Source organism: Gallinula chloropus (assembly GCF_964237585.1).
Source record: "Gallinula chloropus genome assembly, chromosome: 2".
Taxonomy (NCBI): domain Eukaryota; kingdom Metazoa; phylum Chordata; class Aves; order Gruiformes; family Rallidae; genus Gallinula; species Gallinula chloropus.
Window position 1 is genome coordinate 90,829,531 of NC_140086.1, and position 12,815 is coordinate 90,842,345.

General features: G+C 45.7%; 1 protein-coding gene across 4 annotated transcripts in view; it reads right to left on the reverse strand.

Moving 5' to 3' along the window:
* Positions 1-10,966: 10,966 nt before the first annotated feature.
* ECI2 (enoyl-CoA delta isomerase 2) overlaps positions 10,967-12,815 on the reverse strand; it is a gene marked incomplete at its 5' end in the record, with an annotated part of 34,168 nt that continues 32,319 nt past the window's right edge. For all 4 annotated transcript variants that reach the window (XM_084280523.1, XM_084280525.1, XM_084280524.1 and 1 more), the window contains 2 exons: positions 10,967-11,517; positions 12,339-12,482. In XM_084280523.1, coding sequence (XP_084136649.1) covers positions 11,362-11,517; positions 12,339-12,482 — 300 coding nt within the window. In that variant the 3' untranslated portion in view covers positions 10,967-11,361. The remainder of the gene's footprint in view (positions 11,518-12,338; positions 12,483-12,815) is intronic.

Below are 12,815 nucleotides of genomic sequence, written 5' to 3' on the forward strand. Positions count from 1 at the left end.
TTCTTTGAAGTGTAGGTATCAGCTAATTATTCACAAAATTGTGAAATGATATGAATATTTATGAAGATGCAGCCTGTGGTTTCCCTTGATGACCTAGAGGACAGAGTGGGCAAAGGACTGCTGTGAGTTGAAGGGGTTTGTACCATTTGTACAGGTTCATTTACTACCAGCATTGATTTTCACGCTCCGTTCCTTGCAAGGAGTGAGGTTTTGGTGCTAAATGTCACTGTTACTTTTAAGTCCTGTACCTCATTATTACCAAATATCGAGCCCTTGATTGGACTGAGGGAAAGAATATTCTTCCTGTGGTTTATTGAATTAGAGCTGAGCTCCAGCACAGAACAGTAATGTCTTCAGCACTGTTCTAAGAGAGCAGCAGAGCTGACACCCCAGATCTTTGACAGAAAATCAGTCTCTTCTGCAGATGCTGCTGACTGGCTTTGAGGCATCACACTTGGCCAGCTGTGAACTTATGCTTTCTGCTCCTACACCTTGTCCTCAAATGGTGAAGCTGAACTTCACCTGGTACATACTAAAAGGAGCTGTACCTGATCTAAAAGCACCTAAGCACTCAGATTAGCTGACTGACTGTCTCCTGTGTCAGATCTCGTCCTAAAAACATTACCTGAATGTGCTACTTGGGGTTAGGCAAGCCCTACTCCTGGCTGCAGCCTTTCCCTGGGAAGGAGACAAGGTCTCCTTGACTAAAGCTGAGCTGACTTCATTCTGTGCTCACCTCCTGTGTCTGCTAGAGGGCTGGAGACACGGGGCATTCCATGCACAGCGTTACAAAGCATTCAGACTGGAGTTGATACACAGACAGATCAGGCCAGCTGGCTGCATCCAGTCAGGCCACCCTTCCCTTCAGCCTCTGGAATGAAGATTTCTTGCAACAGCTGAGCCAGCAATCACAACTCCCTTCAATGGTCTGCATGCAGGAAGGTGGCAGTTCAGTCACTTTCTGGGAGCTTTTCAGCTAAATCCAAAGCACACACACTACCTACCCCTCTTCTGCCCCTGGGGAGGCTTAAAAAGTAAACCTGGCAGAGCAAATTGGGGCGGGGAGTTCCCTGCCTCTTTTACAGAGTGTCCAGGCAGGGCAGGAAAGTGGGGATGTCCCAGCCTGACCCAAATTTAATGTCTAGATGGTTAAAGCTAACAGACCAAAGCCCCTCCTATTTTCAATCTATTTCTGTTCAGAAAGATGTGGTAAAAAACAAACCAGCTGTGCTCACGTGATGAGGCCGAATGATGCCTGGAGCCACGTGCTTTTTTCTTATGGATCTTCTGCTTTAAAAATAATCCAGAAGTTCTCTTACCATGGGGTTAATTATGCAGTAATTGCCTTGAAGAGCAATTGAAGACATCTCAAGGAAGACCTGCATGCCTGAAGCAACAGGTGAGTTTTTCTGGGGGAGGCTCTGGAATGCAGATGGAACTGGAGACAGTCTAAACCCATTCTTTTCAGAAACATCCCTCTTACAGACAAAAAGATGAAATAAAGTATGTAATTACCTCATAAAAGTTTAAGGGGGTTTGCTTGGAATAGTCATCGTAGTCGGCCTTATTTATGCTAAGTCATTCAGTTGTAATTAACAACCAGTCTGCTTTATGAATATTTGGAGAAAAGCCGTAATTGTGGGGAGGATAATGCCTTTGGAGGACAGCTCTGTGCCGGCTCGTTTTGTAATAAAGATGTCTTAGAAGATGGCTCAAGATCCTGGCACATGAAATCAACGCAATCTGATTATTTATAACAGCTCTGTTCAATTCTGATGAGGTATTGAGCCAGCAGTGTGCCCAGGTGCCCAAGAAAGCCAACAGCATCCTGGCCTGTATCAGAAACAGCGTGGCCAGCAGGCCCAGGGAAGTGACTGTGCCCCTGTACTCAGCATTGGTGAGGCTGCACCTCGAGTGCTGGGTCCAGTTTTGGGCCCCTCACTACAGGAAAGACATGGAGGTCCTGGAGTGAGTCCAGAGAAGGGCAACTAGGCTGGTGAAAGGGGCTGGAGCACAAGTCCTTTGAGGAGCAGCTGAGGGAACTGGGGGTGTTTAACCTGCAGAAAAGGAGGCTGAGGGGAGACTATCATGCTCTACAGCTACCTGAAAGGAAGTTGCAGCCAGGTGGGTGTTGGTCTCTTCTCCCAAATAACAAGTGATAAGACTAGTGGAAATGGCCTCAAGCTGTGCCAGGAGGTTTAGATTGGATATTGGGAAAAATGTCTTCACTGAAAGGGTTGCCAAGCACTGGAACAGGCTGCCCAGGGAAATGGTTGAGTCACCATCCCTGGAGCTACTTAAAGATGTGTAGATGTGGCACTTAGGGACATGGTTTAGTGGTAGACTTACCAGTGCTAGGTTAATGGTTGGACTATGATCTTAAAGGTCTTTTACAACCTAAATGATTCTGTGATCTATTACACTATTGCTTCTAAACAGCAAGAAAACACTGACTGATGTTCCAAACTATACAAAGCTGGTAATATTGAATGAGACTCCGTCACAAGTAGGAATTCAAGAAATTCCTGTTTTCCAGTATTTCAGCTTCACCGGGGCAAGCAACAGACTGCACCTTCCTGACAAGAGAAAAACACTGCTGAACTCTTCTGGACTGCATGTTGTTCATATACAAAGATGAAAGAATTGGTGGTGGGGGGTATAGAAAGAATTGGGAGGGGGCTGCATTTGGTGACCCAACTCTGAAGGTGCCCCACTAGCCAAATAAAAGCTTGGGTCAGCAGCAGAGCAAGAGGAAGCACTCCTCACAGGTGTATGTTGGAGTGTTACCTTCTAGGTGCCTTAGAGCCCTCCGCAGCATCGCGTGGTGGATGCTCTTCATGTCCCTCGTGGCTGACCCAGCGGCAGGTTGGTGTCCCACTACCTGCCTGCTTGTCATGCTGCACAGGGATACATCCTCTGCTGCAGACAGCAGCTCTGTGGGTAGAGCATTGGGGTTCTTTTTCATGATTAAAAGCTGTCTGAAGACAGGGAGGAGAAGACAGCCCTGCCTGGCTGATGGGAGGACTTTGAAGAAACAGGTTGATGGCTGACAACCATCAGGAGAGAAGACTCGTGAGGTGTTGATCTTCTCCTGGAATGGAGGCAGGTGCTGCATCCCTTCTGTTTCCAGTAAATGAGAGAACAGTTTGACATCAGAGCTTTCTGGGGACAGATCAGATCCTTACTTGTGGTTATCCCGCTTCTAGAACTAGTGCCTTTTGTAAAGGCTAATGAATGGCAGGGGAGGGAGGAGAGAGGAATACTTCGTGTTTCATGTCCGGATGTTAGTTCCTCTGTTGATTTCTATTGCCTATGGCATTAACTTCCAATCCATGCTTTTGAAATATTTAGGCAAACCATTGATCATCTTTTCATTCTCAGGGAGGGTACCCTCACTGCTACATGCTGGCTACGATGAGTTAGACAGAACAGCTTCATTTCTAGTATTGGAAAAATATCCCGGTCTCCCATTGTCCAGCAGCTGACTGTTGGTGTCTGCTGAAGATCAGGATGGGATGTTGTTCAATATTCATGTGTGGCAGAAGGCCCTTTCTGTGCTGCTCCTACTGGTTTCCCTGCATCTTTCCAGTTGACCCTCCAGTTGTGACTTAATCTAGGTCACGTTTCCTGGCATCGTTTAGGGCAGCTGCTGAGCTGAACAGCACAGAAACCTTTCTGCATGTGACTGGAGGAAATCAGATCAGCTCCATACTGTTTGTCTTTGACAAATACAGACTTTGTTCTGGTGTCTCTTCCTGCTGCACAGCAGGGGGGGAGATTCCCCAGAAACTCTCCCCACCAACTTGATGGGCTTAACTGCAGCTTCTGCTCCTTCTCCAGCAGTAGCAGCCCTTGATAAAAAGCCCCTTAGCATTCTCTCCTTGCATCTTAAAAGGGGTGCAGAGCCACACATTTTCAGAAGATCAGGGCTAGGATCAGTCAACTTTTGCCCTTTGGTTCCTCTGGTACTTCTTTTTTTTTAATTTAAATGAAGTTTTTAAACTTTACTCAAGTCTAATGACTTCAAATGCCAAAAAGCTTTCAGCAGTGCTGAGAGGCAGCAAAAATATCTCTTCAATCACTGCGAATTGTAACAACTTACTAAACGTTCTGTATGTTGTTACAAACCCCATGGAGTTTCTGTAAGTGCTTTAACTTCAATTATTTATTTTTTATATCAGTGCAAATCTTTTCCCAATTTTAAAACTAACTTTCGTATCAACAGGCAAAGAATTCCTTACTTCATGTTTGTGGGAGTAGTTCCACTACTTCTATCTAAAATGCCAGGTAAGGATACATTTGCAATAGATATTTGATTGGCTGGAAAAATACAAAACCCCAGGCATCACAAAAAGCTGATTAAGGTGAATATGCACTATCACAAGGGACACAAGCTGGAGGTGACATCAGTCTATTTACACACACAATTAGGGGAAACAAGGTAAGTGAATTATTCACAGTTCAGGTTGAAGCTCCCATGTGTTAGATGTGAGGCGTAATGAATCTTGTTTGTAATCAAAAGTGCTGACATGGTTCTTAATAGTTCAAGGGTCTTGAGTAAACTGGGAGAGAAAGCCCAATACCAATAAAAACAGGCCCTCTCTCTGTTGTATACTACTCCTTTAGTAATAAAAAACAGCATCAGAGGATACAGAGCATCTAGTGAAGAAATTGCACTAATAACAGAGTTAATGAGTTGTGTACTTAGACATCAACAGGCGTCCTCAGGGTGTGACTACAGGGAGAAATAACATGCTCTGCAAGAGAATAAAGGCTTTTACTTGAGTGTGCTGTTTGCTACTTCCCCAGGGCCTCTCCTTACCTTCAATGGAAACAAATTTACATCCATGGATGGAAGCCCTTTGAGCGTTCCCATTGGAAAACTATGTGTAGAAATACATGTTGATAATTACCTGTTGGTATTTAATTCTGCAGAGTGCTAACATGCCTTTGCATGCATTGCCCTCACCTGTTCAGCCTGGCTGGCTGGCTGTGACACTAAGTGCTCAATTTAATTTGAGATACTTATTAAAACCATGTTTTACCTGCCCACAGCAAATTGGCCTTCATTACGTGTCTTCTTCCAGGCATGAGGAGTTCTTTCCTTGCTGGTATCATTAGCCAGCTAAAATAAGGAAACCAGTTTTGTTGAAACATCAATGAGCAAGCACAAGGAACACAACATAAAAGGTAGAGCTAATTCATTTGGCCACCAAAGCCCACCTGTTTTGTGCTACCTTTATGTTCAGATAAATCTGTCCCCAAATTTGGTAAGAGTTCTGCTGGAAGCCTGCAAGAGTCCTGAAAAGAACAAACCCATGTGGGGCACAGAGCCTGTGGAAACCCTTTTTCACAGCTCATCACTTTGACTCTTTTTCTTTGATCTTTCACTACAGGAGTTTTAACCTGCTGTCTGTTCCAGTGAGCTGAACTTTGCTTTCAGTAACACAGTTCAAATGTTGCAGCTGCAGTTGAACAACTGGGGATTTTAGGCAGGGGGAACTTCTATAAAACCACTGACTGTAGTCGGAGCAGAGGGGCGTGCTTTTTGGAGGCCACGTGAAGAGAGGGCTACAGGCCGGGCAAATCTTCTGCCTTTTACACTAGACTGGCTGTCCTAACAAAGGATATGACCTCTTGCTACAAACCTTGTTTTGTTTCTATTCTTAGCATGCTGTAGCTCCAGGTGAATGTAAACCACAGGCTCAGGAAAAGCGCTGGTTTGTGAGGTGCTCGTGACAGCCTGGTAGGCACTGAGAACCTCAGTGTCGCTGTTCAGACAGACAGATGACATGTACAAGAGGTCCTGTGCTCAAGCAAAAAGAACAAACGAATGTGATTTATTTGTGTATCCTCACTTTGATACACTTCTACTATATGTGTGTCCATTTACTACTGGCTTCTCAGGTATATGCTAACATACGGTGGGCTGACTTTTTTAACTTCTCTACCAAGGTTTAGCTTTTCCCCAGGTTCCTTCATCTGCAGTCAGCAAATTCCTTTAAATTGTTTTACTTCTCCAGATGTTGTACACTTTCTCATGGGTACACTTTGATAACCTCAAGGCCTAGCTCTGTAGTCTCAATCAAAGAGTCAAGGGATCTGCCATAGTCCCCCACACCTCATCAGTGTCCTACTGGCTTTCAATTCGACCTTCGGATGGCAAGGAGAGGAGATCTGGGGAGGATCTGTGTGCTTTCTAGCAGAAAAGGAACAAAACCAACCCTTTTGATACAGGTGATAGCAACTGCCTGATGTGTTACTGCTGAGTTTTCAGTCATACAGGTTTATATTTGAATTCCAACAACAAAGACAACGTAACAATCACCATCTTAGCCGTTATGCTCCATCCCTCTGCAAGCCCCAAACTGACTGCCTAGCAAAACTCTGTGGGCTTTGCTGCCAGCTCTGGTCACTGTCATCCTGTGCTGCGCAGGTCTGGGGAGAAGCTGCTGACCTCCTCTCACAGGTGTGTTACCCCTGCATGGATGAACAAAAGCAGTGTCACATTACATGTGCTATACAACCTGCATTCAACTGTGCTCATCTTGTTTGTATTGAATGGCTGTGGTGGTTTGGCCCTGGCTGGAGGCCAGAACCTCACCGAAGTTACTCTATCACTCCCCTTTTCAGCTGGATAGGGGAAAAAATATCTATTGAGATGCTCAGGAGTCAAGATAAGGACAGGGAGAGATCACTCTGCAATCAGTGTCACAGGCAAAACAGACTCAGCACAGAATAAGGGAAAGAAAACTCTTAATTTATTACACTACACACACCCAGTGAAAGTGTGTGTAGGGCACATTCCTCACACCCTTCCCCTGTTGCACTGTGGGGGTCCCACCCACAGGAGCCAGTCCTCCATGAACACCTCCAATGTGAGTCCTTTCCCATGGGGCTGCAGCTCTTCACCAGCTGCCCCAGTGTGGGTCACCTCTATGGAGTGCCCATCTTCAGGCTCAGACTGCTCCAGCCTGGTCCCCCATGGAGTAACAAGTTCCCCAGCAAACCTGCTCCAGTGAGGGCCTCTCTCCACAGGCTGCAGGTCCTGCCTGGAGCTTGTTCCAAAAAGGGTCACAGCACCTGCCATCTGTCTTCACTTGCTCCAGCGTGGGGCCTCTCCACAGGCTGCAGGTGGGGCCTCTGCTCCTCATCATCTTCCATGGGCTGCAGGGGACAATCTGCTCCACCATGGGTTTCTCCACTGGCTGCAGGGGCATCTTTCTCTCCAGCATCTGGAGTGCCTCCCCTTGCCCCTTCACTGACCTTGGTGCCTGCACAGCTCCTTACGTCTTCTCACTCTCTTCTCTGGTGGCAAAAAGCAGTTGCTTGTGGTTTTTTACTTCTCAAATGTGATCCCCAGAGGTTCTGTGACCATCACTGATGGGCTCTGCCTTGGTCAACAACAATTCCAGCCCTGAGCCGGATGGTATTTGCTCTGTTGATCCTAAGGGAAGCTTCTAGCTGCTTCTTGCAGAAGCCACTGCTTCAGCTCCAGCCCTTGTCCCCCCCAGCACCCCACCACACAAAACTACACCGATGGAGAAGTGCCATTTGGTTTGTTCCCTCTCCACCAGGCTTTAGACATCGTGTTCTAGACCTATTCCACATATTGACATTTCCCCTGTTACAGGCAACATGGAGCACGTTTTAAAGTTTGCTCAGCTGCAAATCAGAGGAAAACTAATCCTCCAGGAACATTTTGGTGAATGTAAATATTTTGCTGAGTTACTACAAGAAGATAACACAGCATGCATGGTTGTCTGTCCCTATGTGTCTAGGAAGGGCCATAGACAAAGGAAACCTTTGAAGGCTGGCCATGGTTTAGAGGTTTTTGTCATAAATTCTAAGCTGTTTAAGAAAACGAGAAGTCCATGTTTCGATACGAGATTTACCACGTTACCCTCATGGATGCCTTCGTGCCCAGATGAAACAAGGGAGAGGCACTTTAACACAGCAGAGTTGTTATGGGGTATTTACAATGGAGCCATCAATTTGGTGTTGGAAACATAAAAGCCATCATAGTGCAGCCTGAAAATGCCAAAGCGTTTATGGTGAAAATACTGAGTACCTGAGCAGTGTTTCACCATTCCCTCATGTGCAGAGGTCTGGGGTTTTGACAAACTTTGGATTTCTAACTGCTGGCCTCAAATCTGCTTTTAGTCAAAACAGGTGCTGCATTATCAGTAACTAGAATGGATGTCATCAGTGAATGTTGAAGGTCTTACACTAGGTGTAAGCTGAGAACACCTTATTTTCTGAAACTAAGTGCATATATCTTGCCATTGGTATTTCTCCATGATCTGTTTGAGCATTTAGCTGTGACTGGAAACAAACACGGAGCCAGATTATTAAGCACACGTATAATTATGCTACGTGTGACCTGAATGCTATTGCATGTTGGCCCCCTGCGTTAGCACGATGGACACCAACCAACAAAGATACCTTGAAGGGAACACAAAGACCATTCAGGAACATTTGATGTAGTCCTCACAATCCAATTAAAATAAATATAATTAAGAAGTGATGTATTTCAGAAGACATTATCACAAGTTGCTAATCTGTTGTAAACAGAAATTGTTTGAAGAGACTCCTCGGACTTGTTTTGTTGTTCTTAATATCAGATACATATAAAATGTGTAAAACTTACTAAAGTTGCTGCTCAATCATCAGAAACAAATATTTTGTGAACAAAAAAAGTTCTAAATGATCTGAGATGATGATTTAACTTTTCAAAAAGGTAACTGCAAACACCCAGGAGTTCCATTCCCCAGAAGCAGTATTGTTTAATTCTCATTACTCAGACTCAGAACAGGAGAAAAAAATAATTTCAACAGAACTAAATCAATACAGAACCAGCAACGGTTCATGTCCCATCACTGTAAGTGGTGTACTGGCATCTACTGGTCAAGGAAGCCCCATTTCTGCTATTTTATCTACCAACGTATCACCAATGGGTGAATTTTCCCTTGAGGAAGCAACCACACACACACACACAAAATACACTTGATGACAGAGCTCATGTGCTACTCAATCTACTAAATGTTATTGCTGATAAAGAGCTTTCAAAAGACCAAACAACTGATTATCCCCAGCTATGCCCACAATAACCACCACAGCGCCACAGAAACCCCACAGAAAGCGTTTTGGGCTCTTGGGGGGGGGGGGGGAGAATAAAAGAAAAAAATAGAGAAAAAGCAAACACATCACAAAAGCCTCACCAAAACAGTCACTTTTCCCTCTCAGGTCCTGAAGGTGCACCCCTGTGCTGCCACAAGCCCAGGGCCACAGCTCTTGGCCTCCTCCTCACCCCACACAACTCCTCTAACTTTGCAGCCAGCACTGGGTCTCACACCTTGGGTTGTCCCGACAAGGCCTGCCCAAAGCCAGTGGGACCCCTCTGCTTCTGCGTGGCTCCTTCTCAGCAGCCCAATGGCTGCCCTGTCCGCAGAGGGTGGAATGACAGAGGCTGTTACCTCCTGGTGGCCCTGATCCTGCCAAACCTGCCAGCAGCACTTGCCTCCATCCTGGATCTCTGCCTCAGCCACTCCCCTCAGCGCTTCTCCTGCCACCATCCTCTGGGCCTCAGCCACTCCCAGTCTCAGCCCTGCACCAGCCCCACAGCCTTGTGTCCTTTTTCCCACTGACATGCCTTGGGGACGGCGGCCATAACCCCTCTCCAGGCACTGGGAGAGAAGGTGGAAGAGCCCAACTGTCCCAGGCTGTTTCACATCTCCTGGACAAGTGCCCTCCCCAGCCCTTTTACATGTTGTTTCATGGTAACAGGGCATCACTTTGTTTTCCCTCTCACTCCTGCCAGTAGTGTCCAAGGCTGGTTTCAGTTCTCCCTGGCAGATTTATTCTCTCCTTCCCCCTTGTACCTCTCCAGTGCTTCACTCTCACAGCTTCCATCAGCCCTGGTTCCACCATCCCACACATGGCAGCAGCCTTGCTCTTGCTGGAAATGCTGCGTGGCAGTGTTGGCTCTCACAGAGGGTTAAGGAAGGCCCTAAATAAATGGGATGCACAGAAGTGTAACTGCTGTCCCATAGCTCGCTTTCCCTCTGGCCACATTGCTCTCTGCCCTTCTCAGTAGCTAAGCCCCAAGGGCAGGCAGCAGCGCTGCCACTGCTGAGCAGCCATCCGTGCTGCCAGAGTGCAGGTGACTTCCCAGCACAGCACCTCAAGTCTTGGCCAAGGGACATCAGCAGCACCCACAGCCACCCATTTCTGGCATCTCACTGCTCTGCTCCAGCAGCACCCAGCCCTGTCCTGTGCCCCTGTGCTCTGGCACTTGCATTCAGATGAGAGAACACAGCTCACCTCAACCTCTGCTGCACCTACGCCAGCCTCCCTCTGCCTCACCCATATGTGCCCACTGCACCCTGATTCTATGTACAGGGCCAGGACCAGAGCACCTGCTGCTGCCTTTTGGGTTTCTCACCATCAACAGTCTTGAGATCAGTGACTCCAGCACTGAAATTAAAGATATTTTGTCTGCTTGCTGTACAACTAGCTCCTGGTCACTGGGAGGCTTTTCTTGATGAGTAACTGCTGCTTCTCCATGATTTCTTTTCATTGGCATGAGCTAAATACCTACCTACTTCCAGCAGCCTGATCCTATCCTCAGCGGTGCCTGGTACGCTCTCTAGCCAAAGACATCCACCAGTGGACAAATTTTCTCTTTAAAAATAATTATTTTGTTAATTTAACTGCAAAATGGCTACAATAAAAGATCATACCATCTTGAACAGGATTTTTCACAGGAAAAAGGGCAAAATGAAGCAATTAATGGAAAAATAGATTTAAGATTAGAACCATAAAGCTCACAACAAACACCTTTGAGAATCTTCAAGTTAGCCAAGTGAATACTTTTTGTAGCACCATTACACATTAGTGCACCTTCAGGATCTACTTTCCCTCTCACAGAGGGTGTTTAACAGAAGGAATAATAATCAGCACAACAGTAATTAAACAGGTGTATTTATTTTTTCAGTAACAAAGTATTTCTTTCCCCCCCCATGAACAGAAAGAATCACTTGTAAGACATGTACTGAAGAGCTATCAGAACACACGGTTACTGAGTCTGTTGCTTCTAGTGGAAGAGAACCTGCTTCAGTAACAACCAGAAACATCACTGCTGCCTACAGAGTAACCAACCTTTTTCCCCCAACCTACATTTCCATAACGAATCCAAGGCACATAACACTGCATTCATTCTGTGAATCAGCTTTAACCCAGTACTCAGAACAGAAATACCCACATCAAAAGGCGTAAGAATTAGTCTTTGACAAGAAAGTTCATTAAGGATGAGGGCAGATTAAGCTATTGCCAGAAGGTGAATTATTGTACTAGTGAAGGTTAGAGTTTTGATTTCCTCTGAAAGAAGCTGACGATGGCATTTACACACTCATCAGACAGCCACCTCTCCTTCAGGACTTCACACTCTTTATTGTTGACCTCATGGAGCTTCTCCTTTTCCATACTTCGCATCAGTTGCTTTGACACTGCCAAGGACTGGAAGAGAAAGAGCAGAATGTCAGGAAGTTATGCTTTCTACACCTTGATTTCAGAAAATAGTGTGACACACAGGCTGGAATTCAGAGTTGCATTAACATCGTACTTTTTAGTCACCTTTTTGCTGGAAGTAATTTTTGCATTTAATTACTAAGACTGCAACTAAGATGGAGGAGACTCACAGAAGTGAAACAGCAGCCTGCTAAATGCTCACAATCAGGGGAGATGGGCATTAAGCAGTGAAACCTGTTCAACTGTCTGCAGTGCCAAATGCAACCTACGTTACCAGCAGTTGGCACGAGTGTCTTCTCCTTGTCCAACGTAACCTAATTCCATCGTGACTCAAGTAGTTTTGCAAAGCCAGTTTTGGAAGTAGTTTTTGAACTAGTTTTCAAAGTAGTTTTGACCCTGGGAGCAGGATGACTGGATTTAGCAAGAAGTAAAGCCACCAAGCGTCGTCCTGAGCACTCTCAGTACAACTGATACTGTAGAACCAGCAGTGAGGCTCTTCACTATGGCCAAATTAAAAAATTCAAAGAGAAGGCATCCAAGGCACACAGGAGACTGCAAGGGGATTCATTAGTTTGTACAGCTTTTCAACACTGAATGTCTGCATACAGTGCACTGTCTTGGATTCAGCAGGGTAGAAGAGAGCTATCTGCTTCACAGTAGCAGAGGGACAGATCTGTGTTTGAAGGAAAGCATCCTGAGTCTTGTTATTTCAATCAAGGATGAAGTGAAACCAAGGAACAGGACAGGTTTGGCAGGAGGACTGGGAATATTACAGGCTTACAACGTGGAGGAACACTGAAAATACTGACATTTTTGGGGAGGCTTGCATAAGCTTCTAATCTTTCCCAAACTTCTTTCTGAAAAGACCGTTCAGGGAAGACCTCAGTCACAAGTCCCCAGGCACAGGCTTCTGCTGCAGTCAGCTTTTTATTGAAAAGCAAAATCTCATTTGCCTATAGAAAGAAAAGGAGAAAGTGTGAGTCAACGGGACACAAATCTGACAGAAAAGGGACAAGTTTCCAGGTCACATTTATTTTATTCTTGGTTGTTAGTGTCTGCCCTCTAAAGAGGGCACAGAATCAGAACAGATGAGGTTGGAAGGGACCTCCAGATACTGCCTAGCTTGAACCCTCTGCTCAAGCAGGGTCAGCTGCAGTAAGCTTCCCACGACTCTATTCTGTTGGGTTTTGATTATCTCCAAGCATGAAGACTTCTCCAAGGATAAAGACTTCACAGCATGTCTGCACAATCTGTTCCCACATTTTACCACACACTCTGTAAAATTA